General features: G+C 42.3%; 1 protein-coding gene across 2 annotated transcripts in view; it reads left to right on the plus strand.

Moving 5' to 3' along the window:
* The window catches only part of PGM1 (phosphoglucomutase 1), a 61539-nt gene that overhangs the window by 35629 nt on the left and 4967 nt on the right, over positions 1–20943 (plus strand). For both annotated transcript variants that reach the window (XM_045802168.2, XM_045802167.2), the window contains exons 5-9: positions 2277–2467; positions 3758–3912; positions 6590–6705; positions 16830–16965; positions 19991–20174. In XM_045802168.2, coding sequence (XP_045658124.2) covers positions 2277–2467; positions 3758–3912; positions 6590–6705; positions 16830–16965; positions 19991–20174 — 782 coding nt within the window. The remainder of the gene's footprint in view (positions 1–2276; positions 2468–3757; positions 3913–6589; positions 6706–16829; positions 16966–19990; positions 20175–20943) is intronic.

Below are 20943 nucleotides of genomic sequence, written 5' to 3' on the forward strand. Positions count from 1 at the left end.
TTAAATAGTGATTTTGCAACCATATCACATAGATAAAAATCTAATTGTATGCAGCAAAAATGGTAGAGACATTCCTCATGGTAAGGTAGTGCGAAGTTCAGAGTTTCCACATTAGGCATCAGGTTTTGAGTAACATGCAACTGTTTTTGTGGATGCTTCCTCCCCCTCAGAAGATACCTTACATTCTTCCTAAGCGCCCCCATCTATTCCAAGGGGGTGGTTGTCATTTGCTAGATGAGGTAAACATGCTCCTGAGCCCCATACCCCACTCAGCTGCCCCCACATGTGCCTTTTCTTAGAAGAGCAGAGTTTACAAGAGCAAGCTGAGGATTAAATTCAGTAACAACAGTTGGGTGTCTCTCCCTCTTCTTCCTCTGTGGGTGTGTGGGACCAGGTCAGCAGAAACAGCAGCTATCCTTGTGGACCAGAACCACGAGGATTTCTCACATGGAGGAATGTGGCAATTCCTGAGCACTGAGGTTGTTTATTTGTTTTGTAGTAAATTTAGAATTTTAGAATCTTTGAGTGGGAAGGAATCTCCCTGGTTTTGGAATCTAGCTGCCTGCCTGATTGGGAAGACTTTCTGTCTGGGATTGAACTCTTTTAATGGTGCCATTCAGGGCCTCCTGTTACACTGCAATACCCCAGTTAGAAAACCTTCTTCTGGAGGGTGGAAATCTTCCATCCCTGAACCTCACCTTTGAGTCCTAAGTTGCCTCTGGAGTCCCACAGAATGAGTCTACTTCCTTACTTAGATGATAGCTATTCTGTCATTTCAAACCATTCAATAGACATGTATTGAGAACCTACTACATGTGTGCATGGGGGGGAGGCAGGGACTCAGTCAGGGACTTGCTATGCTTGGGGAGATGGGATGGGTCAGAAACTACTGTCAGGCCAACAAAATGAGGGTTAGATAGAATTTCAAGTATTCTCTTTGGGGTGTGGAAGAAGGCATAGCTTAACTAGCAGTATCAAGAAAGGTTTCCTGGAAGAAGTTGGCAACCAACTCAGCTTTTATAAAAGAAAGACCTAGGGTGGTCATTTCCAGCTGAGACATTGGCTGCAGCAAAGCCATGAAGACTTAAGAAATGTTATGTTAGGGAAATGAGGAGAATGGCTTAAGAATGGGCTTTATATGTTAACTAACCAGATTTTAAATAAAAACTAGAAATAAAAACATGAAAAGAATGGGTTTGTGATGAGGTGTGAGGTACGGGAAGAGGGTCATGAAGTAGACTTTGTTCTCCAGGCCTTTCAGGGGTTCCTCTAATGCCTCAGTTTCTATATCCTTCACAGCTGTGGCTGCCTTGACCCTATTCTGTGGTGTGTCCATAGCCTCCTTAACATGTGACCCCTAACGGGAGAAGCATCTTCTACCCTATTCTGACCTCTGTGGCCTACATTGGTGTCTGTACCTTCCTTGGTGAAAACACGTTCTCAGCAATTTAGAAATGAATGTTCTTGGTAGTTGTACAAAATGTCACCATAAAAGTATGTGACTGGTTTTTCCTCTTGTTGGTAGTTCTTACTTTTTGTTTGTATTTTGAACCAGTTTGTCTGATAGCCAGATATAGTAGGAAGATTAGGGCCATGAATCCCAGCTCCCACTCCTACTAGATATGTAAATTTGGGCAAATGGCTTCATCTCAGACTGGTTTTCTTATCTATAAAGTAGAGGTGATAATCACAATGTAAACATTGATAACATACGTGCCAGGTACTGTCCTCAGAGCTTCCTGTCTATTAACTTGTTGAATCCTCACCCAACCCTGTTAGGTAGCTACTATTATTATCCTCATTTTGCAGTAGGGTAGCTTGAGGCACAGAGAGATTACATAACTTTCCCAAAGTTGTACAGCCCATGATTAACAGAGCTGGGATTTGAACCCAGACACACTGATTCCAGAGTCCAAGCTCTTAAGCACTGAGCTCTACCACATTGTGAATTCTTTTTGTTTTTGAAGGAGTGAGAAAATGGTTGCAAAGCACCTGGCAAGGTGTGTAGTAGGGCCTTCATAGAAGCTAACAGCTCTCCCTTCCCCCATTCTCCTTCATCAACTAACCCCACCTTTTCCAACCAAACCCCTCATTATTCCTTTTGGCAAAACCTTCCGTCCCAGTCAGACTTACCTCTCCACTGGCCCCTGAATATAGGCTTCACATTCTCATTGTCATTCATGCTATTCTCCTTAGAATGCCTCCACCTTCTCCCCCGATCCTGACATGCTTTCATAAGTCATAGTTTCTGATTCTTCATTTCACATTTTACGTAGTCGTTGGACCATACGTGAAGAAGATCCTCTGCGAAGAACTGGGTGCCCCCGCAAACTCGGCAGTTAACTGTGTTCCTCTGGAGGACTTCGGAGGCCACCACCCTGACCCCAACCTCACCTATGCTGCTGACCTGGTGGAAACCATGAAAACAGGAGAGCACGACTTTGGGGCTGCCTTTGATGGAGATGGGGTGGGTACAAGTGCGTTTAAGTGAACTCTGATGCGGGCCAGGCCTGGTCCTGCAAAGCTGGGAGAAGCAGGCTGTTTCGTCAGGCCCTGTGGGCTTCGTGAGTGAGTGACTTTGACGAGTCCTCACTGTACATGGGGTCAGGGCTAAATTATTAGAAGACCCTCTTGAACAGGAGTGAGTCCTTGAAATGTAACCCATGTGTTTAGTTTTAGACATTCATGTTTTCTAAGAGTGGCAGGGTGATCAGGGTTCAGTTATGACATAATGACTGGTGCTTCATGAGCTGGTCAGGTTCTAGAAATCCCTCCTAGGTTTATTCGAGCCCTGGAAAAGGTTTTAGCCTTATAATATACCCATTTGTTCATTTGCATTAGCTAAATGATAAAACTGTAATGAGAGAATTAACCTTTTATTCCTTCTCTACAATTAGTATCTTTAATAAGCAGGCTGTTTTATTTACATTGATGACTATATAACAGACAAGGAAGAGATGTATTTTAGTTGGGTTTGTATCCTGGGTACTACACATGTTTTACTTAGCCGAAAATATATTTTTATTGCTCTTGTTCTTTAAATTCAGGTAGAATCCATTATTTCCTAAAAAAAAAAAAAAAAAAAAAAAAATTTCCCATATCAAAATTTTGGAAAATTAAAAGGGTCCCTAAAAACATTATTTTGCAGTGCACCTTTCCAAAGCAGTGCATGATGGGAGTTTTTTCCTCAGTAACTCTGAGTTACTTGAGTACTTCCTTATACCAGGCACCAAGGAAGCAGTGAAGGTGGCAGCGTGTTTTGTTGGGTCCTGCATCAAATGGAGGGGCCATGATTTAGGATCTCTTTCTTGAAGAAATCTGCTTTGTTCCTCGAAAGAGGCCTGGTAGACCCACCAAACTATGTGAACAGCCAGCATTTCCTTTCTTACTTCGATCTCTTCTGTCCTTTGGGAGAGAGGTGATTGATTCCAGAGTTTGGAAAAGGTCTGGGAGGTTAAAGACAGCTGGCCTCTGGAGGAAGAACAGAGTTTTTGGTTTAGAAGGAGTTTGTGCTTGCACTTTAATTGAAAACAGTTCCAGTTTTTTGGCATGGGGGTGCCTTTGGTGTAGCGGTGTACTGTGCAGATCCATTAGAAACAAAGTCCAGTGTTCGGAACCAGGTATGAATAAAGGTATCAGTTTTAAATTTTATGATTTAAAATTTTATTTCCCCCCCCATGTAAGATTGTTTGTTTGTTTTCTTTTTTTCCAGCAGTTTGATTAAACGCTCTTCCTTTGAATCCCTCTTCTCCCAAAGGATCGAAACATGATTCTGGGGAAGCATGGGTTCTTTGTGAACCCGTCAGACTCCGTGGCTGTCATTGCTGCCAACATCTTCAGCATTCCGTATTTCCAGCAAACCGGGGTCCGAGGCTTTGCCCGCAGCATGCCCACCAGTGGGGCCCTGGACCGGTAGGTCTCCATTCCCTTGGCCCTCACCAGGCTCTTCTCTGTGTCTGGAACACTCTTCCTCCCCTTGCAGCATGGGCATCTGAGGCATAGTATGGACTGTTTATTTTATTAAACATTTTTTGTTAAAGTATAATTAATATACAGCATTTTATTACTTTCAGGCACACAACATACTGATTCAGCACTTCCTGTGTATTACTCAGGGCTCACTGCAATAAGTAGAGTCCCCATCTGTCACCGTCCAGTGTTATTGCGGTGTTTCTGACTATGGTCCCTATGTTGTGCTTTTCATCTCTGGGATGTGTACGTCTTAATCCCCTTCACCTATCCCCCCACCCACCTCCCCTCTGGCAACCACTAGTTTGTTCTCTGTTTTTAAGAGTCGGTTTGTTTGTTGTGGTTTTTATATTCCACATGTAAGCGTTTATTTTATGAGGGAATGGGTGGGGTTTTTCTGGATTAGATGTCCCCACTCTGTGCTTCCTTAACAACCCTGCACCTCTTCCATTCCAGTACTTACCACACTATTCTGATAGCTTGTTTGCTCACCTATCTTCCCTGCTGGACTGTAAACGTCTACAGAGAAAAGACTGTCTTGTTCACTACCGTATATACCATGGTATGCCTGGTGCATAGTAGGACACACACACACCCCTTTAAAAAAGGAACGATTGAATGTTGCTAAAGAAATGAGTGGATGGCAGCCCCACTGTACTGACAGCATCACTCTGGAGAAACATCCCTGTCCTTTAGCAGGTGTGCACAGCGTTTGAGTGAAAGAGCAGTTTGAAGGAAGATCATATGTCAAAGAACTTCCAAAGAAACATTCCATGTCCATCCCTCGCTGGGTCCCCATCCATACACAAACACAGTAAATGTTCATTTGTCCAAAATCCAAAGAAACAGAAAGCTCAAATAGTTAAGGAAAATTATATTCAGTTTTTTGAGAAAGGACCCAGTGACAATAAACACTGGTATCTCAGATTGATTGATTGATTGATTGATTAATTATAAACCCCTCATTTACAAAGGCTTTAAGGTGGCTTGTGAGACCACATCTAAAACAAAAAATATAAGTAAAAATGGTAAATGAGGACTAGGGAGAATGTTAATTAGAACATATTAGGTGCCTAGTAAATGTTTGCTGAATGAATGGTAAAGAATGAGTGAAAGAATAAAAGGTCAAGGTCAAAGAAGAAAGCAAAATGGATATATCTAGGTTCGTCTAGTAATAACTGATATTTATTGAATGTTGCCTTGTGCTAGACGCGAAGTACTCTATGTTTTAAGTCATTTAATTCTCAAACCAACCTCATGAGGTCAATGCTCTCTAACCCCACTTTACAGGTGGGAAAACAAAAAGACAAAGAAGTTAAGTAACTTGCCCAAGGTCACCCAGCTAGTACATGGCTGAGTCAGAACCTTTGCTCCTAATTGACCCAGCTGGGCCGTGTCATAGTTTCCTACTGTGGGGGAGAGGAGGAGTACATGTTAATACAATTAGTGCTAATTTCCCTTCAGCTAAGGAGAAGTTAATAACTGATATTCATAGAGTGGTTTATAGTCTTACTCGATCCTCACAGCAATCCTTATCCTAAAGAAGAGGAACCCAAAGAAGAGGTTAGCTGTCTTGTTGAGGACCCCACAACTAAATCAGAGCTAGAATCAGAGCCTGGCTTCTGCCTCCACACCCTTTAGCTGAAGTTGTGAGCTGGTTTTGGCCAGGCTGTTGTAATTAGACCTAGCAGGTCCTGAAATAACTTCTGTGTCATCCACGAGCAGTTTAATTCTAGTTTTTGGAGAAACTGATAATCCACATATAGAATCACAATGGAGATAACTCATTACCCAGGTGAAAGTTTATTGTACTTCCAGCTTTCAAGCTTACAGATTTAATTTTCTTCAAACGAGCATTCTGGAAGGCAGAACTTATTAAAACAGTGCATGAAATGCAGATTAGTCTTCCTGTTCAGAGGGAAAGGGATCTTAAAAGAAGATTGATTTAAAGGTTCTAAATAGTCTGCAGATATATAGGAAGGACTGAAAGATGTGTTGGAGGGGACAGGGGACCAAGGAGCAGTGTGGGGAAGTTGGTACAAATGGGAGACCCAGTGGACACTATCCTTTCTGGGCCTTCTGGTGAAATGAAAGGAGCATTGACCAGGCAGCTGTATAGCTGCAGGCCGTTGGCCATCCTGGCTCTGTGACCTTAGGCTGATCACATAACCTCCTAGACCCTGTCTCCTTTTCTGTAAAAGGGTGACCTCCTAGACCCAATATTCTATGATTCTGTGATTTGAAGTGCATCAAAACATCATTCTTTTGTTCTTTACGGAGTGGTGGTAGATGTAGTCAGTGTCCAAAACACGTTGGGTTTGAATAGCCTCAAAAATAGCCTTGCACATTTTGCTACTGTCGCTCCTTTTAAGATATTAAACTCAGTGACCTGAATTAATTCTTCCTTCTTCCTCTTTTACCCGCTCTTCTGACTCCACGTATAATAGCCCATTGTGCACAAGTTTTCTCCTACGATTTTCCACCCATCTTAGAATTATGTGTACCTCTGAGCAAGGCTAAATGGGACCCTTGATTACAATAACGGTTGCTAGTTTCCCTCACTCACGTGGCTAAGCTAACAGTCCTGCTGTGATGTAACTTTGATTTCATGCCTTCGAAGGGTGGCTAGTGCTACAAAGATCGCTTTGTATGAGACCCCAACTGGCTGGAAGTTTTTCGGGAATTTGATGGATGCAAGCAAACTGTCCCTTTGTGGGGAGGAGAGCTTCGGGACTGGTAAGTGCGTGGCCCTGTGCTACCATTTCCTTTTCTGTAAACACGACTTGAGGGAGCGCTCCAACCGCTAAGGCAGGACTGAAATAGCACCGGTGGCCGATGTGTCCTAAATCAAGATGCAGTTTATTTATAACAACCCTGATGAAGTATACACATTTGAAAAGCCGTGAGCGTGCTTAGCCGAGGAGGGCTAATTTTGCTTCCAGAGGATCACATCCACCGAGACAGGAAGTTTGGGGGCCCCCTCAGCGTCATGGTCACTGAGTCTGTAGAGATTAAACAGAGTGATAAACATATGTTTCTCCCCTCCGTGGTCAAGGAAACTTTTATAAATGTTTTCCTTTCTGGGAAGAAATACGGTGGAGCGAGTCAGTTTTTCGTTTTTATTTAAAAGGAGGTTGCAGCACAGCATTAAATCTTTCTCTTTAACAGGCCCAAGTTTGCTGTAGCAAGTTATGATTCATTAAGGTTAAATGAAAGGAGGCCATTAGGGTGGAAGGAAGTTGCTAGGTGATTAAGAAATTAAAAATATGTCCTTGTCCGTGAGAATGTCTGTAGAAATTGTTAGTATGATGAGGGAAGGGAACATAGGAGGCTGGGGGACCTTTCAGGACCCTTAGACTCTACTTTCTGTGCTCTCCGCCCTCCTCTCTGCCTGTGCAAATGCTGACCTGAAGTCCTACTTCCATGACCTTCCCTACTGCCTCATCCTATCTACGTCAGTTTCTCACCTTTCTAAATCTCCATTCAGGCATGTGGCCCTTTTCCATGCGTTGGTCTCCAGCCAGGTTGCAAGGTACTTCACTGGCCATATTTCTTCTCCTCTTAGTCTTTTACCCAATATTTTGAAATAAAAGGACTGATCTTGGTCCTTTAGTACCAAAGCAAAGCAGAGGTTGAAATCTTACCTTCCATAAGCCTTGCAACTGAGTTGCAATTCATACCAGGTTAAAGAGAATAGATGCTGACTTTATTTCATTTCCTACAAGTCCTGGGGTAGAGTGGGTAGAGTGAGCTGGTAAATTTGAGACATGTATGTACAAAGTTCTACGAAATTTAATGTCCTTGAGGGAGTGGTAATGCCCCTTGGTAATGAATTGACTTGATAGACTTGGGGGATATAAGAAAGATGGATGAGTCTTGGGATTGAACAGTGTCCACAAAGAAGACTTGATGGTTTCCCAACGTTCTGTGTCTTTGGTCAGAGAACACAAGGCCACTGCTTAGCCCTATCCTACTTCATAAAATATGGACTATGCCACGTTACTCCGTGGGATACCAGATGAATGCACATGAACCTGTGAGGTCGTCTTATTCCATGAAATACCAACCCCCTCCCCCATTATCAAGTGCAGGCTTGCTTTCAATCATTCTTTTTTATGGATGAAGCTGTCCTTGAAATCAGGGACTATGTCTCCACCTTTGGTTTCCTAACCTCCCTGTACCTGCATCAGTGCTGAACATAGCGAAAGGGAGAAAAGTTTAGAACAAGGTTTCCTTTCCCAGGGTGTTTGGGTGTGTGGAAGGATACTAATTCCAGGAGAGGGTTCTGAATTCAACAGAGATCAGAAAACTTGGAACACAGCTGTCTGTCTTGGATATTCATAATGATATTAGCATTCGAAGATTCCAAAATGTTCTACTGTAAGGAATCCTGTTTGTACAGTTTTACCTAAACATAGTTAGCTACATCTTTCTCTCTCTGTTCTCGTGTGTGTGTGTGTGTGTGGTGTATGTAGTGACATCTTACCCCACAGATCTGTGTGGGAAGCACTGGGCAAAGTGGATATCAAGCCTGGAGCATGTAGGAGTCCCTGATGTGGACTGGCTGGGAGCACACCTGGAGACGACATAGCACAGGGGCCCCTCTCACATGACAGGGCTTCACCTACTGGAAGGCAGGTTGCAGGTCCTGTCCTCTCCAGGCTACCCATCCTTAATTCGCCTTCTCATTCCTCACTCCACATTCTTTGTATACCAAGCACCAGCTTCTCGATGCTTCCAAGTTTACCAGTCCCTCTCTTAGATCGTGTCCAGAACTAAGCCCAAATCCATGTGTGACCTAAATGAGAGGTAAAGACTAGAGTGGGATGATTATTTCTGGAGAACTGGGCCCTGTGCTTTTTTGGAAATAGCTTTCATTTATGTTAGCTTTCAGGACATTTCATAATACTGTTTAGCCCATATAATGTGGATAATTAAGCCCCTTTAAGTTTTTACTCAGGAGAATTTGCCAAGCAAATTTGTTGTTCACGTTACATTTGAGAGATTGATTTCTTTGAACAGACATTAGACTTTATTTCTTATTAAAGTTTGTTCCTCTTTATTAACCCATTCAAATACTAAATGCCAACCGTGATTTTATCTTCCCTTTGATATCTCTTCTATCCAAAGAGAGAATGCATCATGAGAATAATCCACAAACTCTCTTTCTCTTTGAAGAAAGGAAAATTGTTCTGTAATGTTTCTGAAACAAACGTTTTAAAAACCAAGCTGCATTGCTATGGGTCTTTGCTGCTGTGAGTGAGTGGCAGCTGAAGTTATTTAACTGAACTTCTGATCTCCTTGTTTATAGAGGAGTTAATTTCCACCTGCTGCTAGTCCCTTGCTGGTGAGTGCTTCCCTCAGTTTCTTTACAGAGTTATTCAGGGTGGACATTAGTGACTCAACAAGCTTTGCAATATTTCGTTTCTGTAGCTTCATCGAGTACAGGGTCGTTTATTTCTGTATTTTTCCAGGTGAGAGCAGAGGCAGTTTCTCAGGCAAAGCCTCCCTAACCTTCCACTGTGGGTCCACTCCCTTTCTTATTGGCTCTCAAGGCACACACACTTCTCCTTTGTTGCATGTATTACAGCTGTAATTTTAAAATTACTTAGGATTACTTGCTTCACATCTCTTGGCTCCACTAGACTGTAAGTTCTGTGAAGACAGCAATTACGTCTGTCTTATTCTCCATCATATCTCCAGAGCCCCCTATAAAGGGCAGCATGGAGTAGGGGCTCAGCAAACACTTGTTGAATAAATGAGTGAATGAACACACTATTCACTTGGCACCCTCGATGTAGATAAACAGAATCCTGCTGTAGGAAATGGAAAGACTTTAAAAGTTATTTGGTGTGATTTCCTGTGTGTTGCTGGAATCATAGTTGGCAGGCAGTGCTGTTCGACTTAAACACCCACCTCACCGGAGAATCTTACCTTACCCCTTGAAGCAGTCAGCAACTCTTGTGGGGACTCAACACCATTCCCACTCCGTAGTCCAGAGTCAGGAACCTGAGGTCTTTGTGAGAACAGGTGAGCTTTTATAAAGGAAAAGAAGTTTACTTGCAAAGATGTGTGAAGGAGTCAGCCTTCAGAAGACCTGGCTCACCAAATAAAATAAACCACCAGCATTTCAGAGCACAAGCCGTAATATCACTAATGTTACCAAGCACACATTAGTCTGTCCCTTTGGAGGAACAGCAGCTGCCTTCCAGGATGATCATAGCCGCAGAGGCTAGGACACTTCCTCACGCATCAGCATTACAAAGGTCGCGGTAAAGGGACTCAGAAATAGGCACCAGAACTAGACAGGGTGAACCTGTTATTTTCGGTTGATCTCATGATGCAGTTATTTTCCCCCCAACTGTGGATGATGGTATACATGTTTACACACAATGGCAGAGGGCAAAGTGGTGTTCTGTCTCATCCTGAATATGTTGGGAAATTGGGACGGTAATAGAAAGTGAAGTCCTGGGGCGCCTGGGTGGCACAGCGGTTAGGCGTCTGCCTTCGGCTCAGGGCGTGATCCCGGTGTTCTGGGATCGAGCCCCACGTCGGGCTCTTCCGCTATGAGCCTGCTTCTTCCTCTCCCACTCCCCCTGCTTGTGTTCCCTCTCTCGCTGGCTGTCTCTATCTCTGTCGAATAGGTGAATAAAATCTTTAAAAAAAAAAAAAAAGAAAGTGAAGTCCTGAATAGAATAGAATGTCACTGCTTTTGAAACTCTTCCTCAGGGAAAGGAGAGGCTTGGGAAAGAGGGATAGGAAACAGTTGAAGACGAGCCTGGTATGTAGAAATATGCCAGTAAATTATGATCTGGCCAGGTCTAGAGGTTAGTAACATTTTTTCCTGTTTCATCTTTAAAAGGTTTTAGCGATGATGCATCCTGTAGGATGAAGTACAGCATTGATGCTTTGCAAATTTAATTTTAATTTCTTAGGGAAAGTTTCTCATGTTTGTACTTCTTTGCATTGACTCATTCCTCAAATGTTTATTGAGCTTTAACCGCATCCCAGATACTGCGTGAGGGTCTGGGGGCCTGATGGGTACAGTCTTGTGCAGGGCTCTGTAGTGTCCACATGTGGGGCAAGAAGTCAGACCCTGGCCAGGTGAGCAGGTGTGTGAAGTGATCAATGGTGAAGCACAGGGGGGCCCTGGGAGCTTTATTGGCAGGGCACCTGACCTGGTTCTGTGGTGTAGGGCATTAGATTTTCTGTCTGGTTCTCTGCACATTCTGACTTGCACAGCTCTTGAGTACATTTTCCTCTAGGTAAAGTCCCCATGGGAAAGTAAGAACATCCTGTCTCTGGAGATTTCCCAGACAGAATACCCCACTAAACTAGGCTGATAACCTAATTATAACTAACTCAGTTAAACTATTACCTGCATGTCTGTCTCCCTCACCTGTATGTCTGTGCTCATCTGGGAGGGCAAGTAACATGTCTTATCTTGGTATTTTCTCATGTACTTGGAACATGGTAGGCACTGGTTCATAGTTGTTGAGCAAAAAATGGATTTTGGGTTAAGACACAGCTCCTGCCCGTCAGGCGCTTACTATAGTCCTCCAAAGGAAAGAGTTCCAGGGGCAGTCACAAGACAGTACAGGGTTCATTGCTAAAGGGAAAGTCTGGGGGTGGCTAGGAGAGAGCCCCCGAAGGCTGGAGTGATCTGGAAAAGGCTTCCAGAGGAGTTTACCTGTCCTTTCAGAGTAAAATCATTTGTACAATAAAAGCCAAAGAGGACAAGACTGTGGCTAGAGCAGGTCTGCTGAACCTCCCAGCCAGTCAGCTGGGGTCTGACCATTCCTGGGACAAACCCTTATTGATGTTTGGTGTGCAGGCACCAGCTAGGGATACACCTCAGGGTCGAGGTAGGGTAAGAGCAGACAGGGTATGATAGAGAAGGGGTGAGCATGGAGGGCAACAAGAAAGCCCTCCTGGGTTGGGGTGAAGTGGAAGGTAATTGCAGGAGATATTAGCCAGGCTAATAGGTGTATATGGAGTGGACATTTTCAGGCAGAGAGAATAGTGTGTTTGGAAGACCAAAAGGGAGGGGCGCCTGGGTGGCTCAGTCGTTAAGCGTCTGCCTTTGGCTGAGGGCGTGATCCCATGGTCCTGGAATCAAGCACCGCATCGGGCTCCCTGCTCTGCTGGGAGCCTGCTTCTTCCTCTCCCACTCCCCCTGCTTGTGTTCCTTCTCTCAATGGCTGTCTCTCTCTCTGTCAAATAAATAAATAAAATCTTAAAAAAAAAAAAAGACCAAAAGGGAAGGGTACCTGGGTGGCGCAGTTGATTTGAATGTCTGACTCTTGGTTTCGGCACAGGTCTAATCTTGGGGTCACGGGATTGAGCCGTGCGTTGGGCTCCACACTCAGCACAGAGTCTGCTTGTGTTTCTCTCTGCCCCTCCCCTCTCTTTCTCTCTAAAGTGGGTAAAATAAATCTTTAAAAAAGAAGAAGAAGAAGAAGACCAAAAGGGAGCTAAAGATGGGCAGAAAGTGAAAGACAGAGAGACGTGACAGACAGATGCAAGTGTTTTCATACAACTCCATGTAGCTCTTTTTCAGTTGCCACTGCCCCATCCTCAGACCTGTCACCTGGCGGAAGCAGGCGCCCAGTACTCCCGAGATGCCCATACTGGTACATAGAACCTAATCCCCAAACTGTTAGCTTTTGGCTCCGTCAGCAAGGGTTGACATTTTTCTTGGCTGAGGCCTGGAGTACGCCCTGACTGAGCTGAGTTTATACTTACCACAAGGTGCTGATTAGGCTGAAGTAAAGTGACAGGTGTTTGAAGATGCTGAAGTGGCAGAATTCCCAGGCCCTCAGTTAGTCCCTGAGCTGGACCAAGCACGAAGAGACCCAGTGCAAAGCCCACCACTGCCTTTGTGTCAGCTGGGACTAGTTTCCCTTTCCTCACAGTTACAGGAGCTTGGCTTCTTTTCCTTTTTTAAATTAAAGAAAGTGATACCAGTAATTCACATTCATAATAGGAAAATTAGATGAGGAAGAAGAGGAAAATGCTGTAATGCCACTGCCCAGAGAAAAGAGCATCTGGGTTATATTCCATTTTCTTCACCAATGTATACAATTAAGAGACATTATATTTGAAAGCTTAATAAGGTAGAGGAAAGCACTCATTTCCCCCCAAAAGTTTCTTATTTTTCCCTTATCCGTAATGGTATTTTGCATTTATATAGTACTTAACAGTTCATAAAATATTTCTACCCTCTATCACAGTAAGTCTTACAATTGTGTGAGAAAGGTAACATTATCCCCATTTTACAGTCAAGGAAACTGAGGCTTGGAAAAGGTAAGCTAATAAATAACAGAGTTTCAGATTCTGGTTTCATGACTCTTTTTTTTTTTTTTTAAATTTTATTTATCTATTTGACAGAGAAAGCGAGAGAGCACAGCAGGGGGAGCAGCAGAGGGAGAAGCAGACTCTGCTGAGCAGGAACCCAGAGGGGGGCTCGATCCCATCTCCCTGGGATCACAACCTGAGCCGAAGGCAGACGCTTAACCAGCTGAGCCACCCAGGCGCCCCAGGGTTTTGTGACTCTTAAATATAAAGCATCTTCCATTGAAACACAACTGCCCTTACTGCAAAAGCAGCAACTTTAGAAACACACACACAGACACCATTGTCTTTTTTTTTTTTTTTTTTTTACTCTTAGCTTGTCATTATTCATCAGAATCCTAAAGAAAATGAAATGTACCCAGGTTTTTAGGGCACCTGGGTGGCTCAGTTGGTTGAGCATCTGACTCTTGATTTCAGCTCAGGTCATGATCTCAGGGTCCTGGGATTGAGCCCCACGTTGAGCTCTGCACTCAGCAGGGAGTCTGCTTGAGATTCTCTCCCTCTGCCCCCCCACTTTTCTAGCTCTCTCTCTCTCCCTCTCTCAAATAAAAGAAGTAAATCTTGAAAAAACAAAAACAAAACAAAAAACAAAAAAAGAAATGTACCCAGACTTTCTGAGTATTAGAATTACCTAGAGTTTTGATTACATGAAGGTGAATAGTGAGAGTAGTCAGAATTTCCAGAGACTAGGGATCTTGCAAATGGAATAGAATATTTGTGTATGTTATCCAAGGCAGATATTTTGTTGATGATATTAGGTGTGTGATTTAGTTATCTCCAAGTAACTTGGTCAGACTTGGGTAAGATTTTTAGATTTTGTTTTCATTTCCTCATAAAAGAAAAAGTGGTATTCTTTACTTAGAACAGGAAAAGCACAAAGGGACACCGCCCCTTATGCTTTCAGTCTAGCCTAAAGAAATAAATAAATACAAAATAAGAAGAAAAGGGGGAAAAAAAGAAGGAAGGAAGAAAAATACCCATGGGAGCACAGACAAATAATTCTAAGCTGTATACTTTTGTCATGAATTCTCAATATATAAGGGAAGCTGCCAGAATCTTGCTGCTCAGGGTGAACTATTGCCAAAATATCATTTGCAAACGCTGTAAGGGCCAGCAAGCTAATTTCTGTTCCTTGAGATAGCAATACAGGTAAATAAAAGTCCATAGATAATGAAATTAGGTAAACCAAAAATTTGTTACATAAACTGCTCCATAAAAGTATTGCCTAATATCTCCAGGTTTGTTGGCTTCCAGGTTCTGAGAACTATGGTCTCTAAAAGTGGTATTTTATTGAAGAGAAGATCTTTTGAAAAAAAAATTGTGTGTTTTTATGAGCCAAAAAGAGAAAGAGAAAATGTTGTAGTCGATTAATTAACTGATAAACTCGTTCATTGCACTCCTGTACGGTTGTTTACCTATTCTGTGTGCTATTCTAGTCACCAGACTTAGTGATAAGGATAGATAAGAGATGTCTCTAAGAAATAGGTGAGAAATGGGGTGGAAGGCTCATAAATAGATGATCGAGGAGTATGGCACCCCAGCAGAGACGCTGAGCAGGTCGCTATGGGAGAAGAAAGAGAACGTAGCTGGTAACTGCTTAGGGAAGCCTGGGCCTAGTTCCAGACAGGAGAGGACATTTGAGTTGGGTCTAAAAGGATGAAAAGAGGAAGGGAACAAACTTAACTCATGCCTACTACACAGCCAGCATTGTGAGATACTCTGATGTTCTAAGAAGAATACTACCCCGTGGGAAGTCAAGAAGGGCACACTGTCACTTAGAGAATTCAAGGCCTGGGGACACCTGGGTGGTTCAGTTGGTTGAGTGGCTGCCTTCAGCTCAGGTCGTGATCCCAGGGTTCTGGGATCCAGTCCCGCATCAGGCTCCTTGCTCAGCGGGGAGCCTGCTTTTCCCTCTCTCTCTGCCTGCTGCTCCCTCTGCTTGTGCTCTTTCTTTCTCTGTCAAATAAATAAATAAAATCTTAAAAAAAAAAAAAAGAATTCAAGGCATGATAAAGTGCACAGCATTATGGGAGAGGGATTGTATTGAGTCCTGTTCAGAAGTCAGAAAGTGGCACTCCGTATGGTCCGTGTGTGGTGTTTTTTCTGAGAATAAGGAAGTTAAGGGCTGCAAAGGAAAGTTGTGGTCCCATATCAGTTCTTGGAAAAGGGTCTCCATGCACATAAGCACATCCAGAGGCGTCAGTTTTTTAGTTTTGGTAAAGATTTTAGCAAGTACCTTAGAAGGGGACAGATGTGCCATAGTTGATTTAAACAAATCCCTTTTGGTTAAAGAAAGATGTCCTAGACTGGAGTTGCTGGATCCACAAGTAGGTCCATTTTTAAGGCTTTGAGACTTTTTCCGAATTTGCCCTCCAGAAGATTGTACCTCTCCCCGCAGCAGCATGCTAGAATCCCATTTCCCTTATACCTCTCCTGATCCTAGGTATTCTCGTTTTAAAATCTGTGGCCATTTCTCAAGCAAGTAGTAGTTTCTTATGTGGCTTTAACTTTAATTTGTTTTTTAAAAAATAATGCTAGCTTCTTATGTAATTGGGTACCTGTATTTATTCTTTGGTGACTGTCTATTTATATCCTTGGCCTATTTTTCTATTGAGGTTTTGCTTTTTTCTTATTAATATGTAAATTTTTTCTCTATTGAGGTGCATTAAACATCTACTTTATATTGCAGATGTGTTTTTTTTTAAGTTTGCCAATGGCCTTTTGCTTTTATCTATAGCTGTTTTGCTGATAGAAATGATAATTTTTTTAGTAGACAAATACATAGATTTTTTTTCTTTTATGAATTCTGAATTTACCTGTATTTGCCATCCCCAAGACTTAAAAAAAATATATATTTTCTATTACATTTATATTGTATATTTATATTATATTTATACTTGTATATACCTTTTATTTATATATGTCTTTGAGGATTTAAAGGTTTTCAGATTTTATATTTGAATGTGTAATGTATCTGGAAATCTTTTTGGTATGGGGGAAAAAACTGAATTTTTTCCAACTGTCTAGCTAGATATCTAAATACTACTTAAAAAGTAATTCATTCTTTTCCTGCAGCCTTGAAGTGACACCCTTATCATATATTCAAGTCACATATGTGTTTGGGTCTCTTTCTAGATGCTCTCTTTTGTTCCATCAAGGTGCCAGGCTTTTAATTATTGAATATTTATAATGGCCATGTTCTTCTGTTGTTTGTTTTTTTTTCTGTTCACATTTATACTTTATAATTGATATATCAAGTTTCACTGAATTATTCCACTGACATTTTTATTGGCATTAGCCAAAAATATCTAAATCACTTTGGGAAGCGTCAGCTTCTTTTTGGTATTATGTTGCTTTGTTCCATATGTGGTTCCTTCCATGTAGTCAAGTTCCTCAGTAAAGTTTTATGACTTTTTTGGTTGGGTCTGCATGTTTACTGTTAAGTTTATTCCCAAATGTTTTGGAGCAATCACATTTCTTATAGCTGCTTGCTGCCCCCCGGCCAGGTTCTGACCACATCCGTGAGAAAGATGGACTCTGGGCTGTCCTCGCTTGGCTATCCATTCTAGCCACCCGCAAACAGAGTGTGGAGGACATTCTCAAAGATCACTGGCAAAAGTATGGCCGGAATTTCTTCACCAGGTAAGTCACAGCCTGGCTGGAGTGCAGAGGTAGGGTGGGGAAGCGGCAAGAGAGAGTTCCCATGTGTACAGATTTTTTCATGTCTCTCAAGTGATAATAAAACCCTAGTTCATCTAGCCTCTACAAATTGAGGGATTTTGAAATAATTCAGTCAGGGTCACCTTTTATGTTAGCCATAAAGAACAAGGCTTAAAAAATGTAGTTAACATATTCAAAAGAATAAATGTTTTGTAAGACTTTTAAATGTACCTGCAGGTGGACATGATAATTGTGTTGGATTTGGACTCAGAAGAATGGATTAGAATTTTATTTCTGCCCCTTAGTGCACTGGGAAGTCATTTAACCTCTCTCTAACAGAAAACTGTACTTATTTTTCTCATTTGTAGAAATGGAAATAACAGTCTGCCATTGAGTGGATTAAATGAAATATGAGTCTGAAAGTGTTTTATAAACTCTAGGGCACTCAAAGTATGGAAACTTTTTTTTTCTGAATTTATGGAAACAATTATGCTTAGTCTAAATCAACTTTTCTGACTCATTAAAATAGGTCCCCAAAGGCTGCATACTTGTCAATACTTCATTCATTGATTCAGTAAATATTGACTGTGTGCCTACTTTCTGCCAGGCACTGGGGATTCAGCAGTGAACAAAATACTTAGAATACATAGTAATTCTTCTTTGCCATGCATACTTCTGTTTTTAAAAGGCATTAATATTTTTTTTTTCGAGTAGTGCTTTTTGCTAATTCCAATTTGCCTTTCCCCTGATAGGTGTAAAAATCTAACAGAATTTTTCCTAGACCTCACTATTCTAATTATTGAAAGGAAATATGAGAAAAAGGAGAGTAGATGAATTGCTCACTGGTAAGAAATGCATAGATATAATTTCTTTGGGCCTCAGTTGCCTTTTCTATAAAATAGGTAGTTAGATTAGGGAATTTATTTTTTTATTTTTTTATTTTTTTAAGATTTTATTTATTTATTCAACAGAGATAGAGACAGCCAGCGAGAGAGGGAACACAAGCAGGGGAGTGGGAGAGGAAGAAGCAGGCTCATAGCAGAAGAGCCTGATGTGGGGCTCGATCCCAGATCGCCGGGATCACGCCCTGAGCCGAAGGCAGATGCTTAACCGCTATGCCACCCAGGCGCCCCAGATTAGGGAATTTAAAAAATATGTCACAGATTGAATAGTCCATGATCTCTGGATAGTCATGCAAGAATTAAACCTTAAGCAACTCAGCCTCCTTACTCAGAATCCTCTTACCAACTTTCGAGAAGTTCATTGCTGTCTTTCTCCCTCAAGTCATTCTTTTGAGGAAGGTATAAGTAATAACTGTCACACGGTACCGCAACAATAGTCCTGGGAACCAAGGCAAGTATCTTTACCTTCTAAGAACCAGAAAAACCTGGTAATTCAGAACAGCAGTCATGAACTCTCTAGAGCCTAGAGTGTCATGAAGGCAGGACCACGTCTGTGTCTGTGCTTCATGGTATCACCAAACACCTCACTCCTAGTAACACTGTAAATATGCTTTGAATGAATAAATGAACGAGTTAACAAGTGAATAGTAGCCAGAATGGAATAAGGCTAGGAGGCTTTTTCAGAGAAGGGGTCACTCTTGAATCAGTTAAAAGTCTCCATCTAAAAACCGTTTTAACATATTTGTATTAATTTCAAATAACTGCTAACTAAGTATTGCAAATAAAGTCCCTAGAAGCTGCATTTCTAGTTAGTTAAGACTCCATCGTACCCTCCGTTTACCTAACAGAAGTTCTAGGCACTTTGCACGCATTGTTTCATGTCGGCCTCAAAACAGTTAGTGATGAGGCAGCTGAGATTCTGTGAGATGAAGCCATTTGCTCATAATAATCGATAGAGCTAGGTTCGAACTCGTTCTGATGCCGAAGTCCAGATCTTTCCGTGATACCCCTCTGTGCCTAGGATTTATAGAGCGCTTCCCTCAAATACCCAAAGGTCACAGATGTAAAGCACAAACACCTGGTTGTAATTTCTGTTTATCATGTTAACTAGGGGAAAGAGCTGACTTCATGATTAAGGGGACGGTTGTCCTTGATTCATAGAATCCTGGAGCCAGAACAGGTTGGCCTTAATTCCCCAGTATTTCTCATGTCTCAGAGGTGTCATCTTGCACATATCATATTTGTTTCACTATCACAAATAAATATAGACTCTGCTGTCTTGAGCCTCTAAAAAATAACTCTCTCAAGAGGTTGTGTGCTACTAGATCAAGAAAAGCCACCTGTCAGAGTCTTTAACTTCATAGGAAGAAGTCGAGAGCAAGTCTTGGAGTAATAACAACAGTCATAGAATTTCTTTTGTGATTTTTTTTTTTTTTTTTTTTTGGCTTTGACCCTTTTGCGTCTATACCAGGCCTCCTCCGTCAGGGTGAATCCAAAGCACTTTGGACCAGAATCCACCCTTGTTGAAAGGACAGAGGTGTTTTAGATGTAAAGTGTTAGGGTTTGGCCCTTCTGTCTGGTCAGTGAAAATTTGGCATCACTTTAGGAAGCTCCTGTGGAGACTGCAACTCTCCTTCGCCAAAATAGCAGCCTCAGGCAGATCCCAGACTGGGAACTGTCCCAGCATTTATCCCAAAGAAGCTCTAGGAGTTTGAAAGAGAAGTGCCTGACTCATATGCTTCTTGATGCGGAGTCCTCTAGAGATAACATTGCATTTAATTCTACCTCCTCAGGATGAGGTGATTAAATGTTAGATAGAATCTCTCAAAAGCCTTTGAAGCTTCTAGAGCTTATTCTGTAGAAAAGCCAAGATGGGAGTTTTCTGCTTATTCAGAAGCTCCTAACCCTTCCCTGAAATCTTGCAAAGCCTTCCTTTCATCCCTGACCCGCTCCCTCCCCAGAGATAGACAAGCTCAGCCTTTTGCCAGCTTCTTCTGAAGTTAGGTAGTTTGGGGGGGGGGCAAACAAATGATGAAGAAAGTGGTAATCTACCTCAGGGTGATTCAAAGTCAGCGTGTGGGCCCCACCTTTGTGACTTCTTGTAGGTACGATTATGAGGAGGTGGAGGCCGAGGGTGCCAACAAAATGATGAAGGACTTGGAGGCCCTGATATCTGATCGCTCCTTCGTGGGGAAGCAGTTCTCAGTGGGTGACAAAGTTTACACCGTGGAGAAAATTGATAACTTTGAATACAGTGATCCGGTGGATGGAAGCATTTCAAGGAATCAGGTAGGAACAGATTTATGTGTATTGGGAGAGAGGCCTCAGGACTTCATCTCTGAAATCTCAAGAGAAAAAAGAAATGCTTAATCATTTCTCCTTTGCTGCCCTTTGTTTGTTTGTTTGTTTGTTTGTTTGTTTGTTTTTACGGTTGCAGCTTTCTGCCGGGTCACACATAACTTGCAAATATACTCGTAGGGAAAATGGGATTTGCCCTGGTTCTATGTACTCCCCTATGCCCTCATTCTGGGATTCTTAGCCTCTGCTTCAGAGGGTTTTTACATCCTCCAGAATTCAGCGCAAGACATTGTATTGAATATGTGTGCAAAAAGGAGCCCTAGAATCTAAAGCTGAAAAGGTGAACTACTGCCGTAGTTGCCAGTCCCCTTTTTTCTCTCAGGAGGTGATAGCAGAATGCCAGCCACGAGGGTGGCATTATCATAGACATTTCTCTGGTATGTTCTAATTTCTAAAAAAAAGAAAAAAATTGATGAGGCATTCGAGACTTAGAAATGTTAGCTGTTACTATCTTCAGCACGTGACATGCAGCCAGTCCTAACACAGCAGTGTGTAGCAAGACGTCACAGTTGAGAACCTGGACCATGTCTGGATGGAGACAGAGCTGTTAGGGTTTCCCTCGTTGGGTGCCAGGGACCCAAGACTGCAGGTTGGGTTGGCCCTTGTCCAGGCTTCTCACAAACACCCAGGGCCCGGGGCCCTCTCACTGGTTCTGCTGTTGTCACAGGATGGACTCACCACTAAAAATAAAGAAGGAGAT

This window comes from Ursus americanus, chromosome 12 (genome assembly GCF_024610735.1).
Source record: "Ursus americanus isolate L20-20 chromosome 12, mUrsAme1.1.p, whole genome shotgun sequence".
Taxonomy (NCBI): domain Eukaryota; kingdom Metazoa; phylum Chordata; class Mammalia; order Carnivora; family Ursidae; genus Ursus; species Ursus americanus.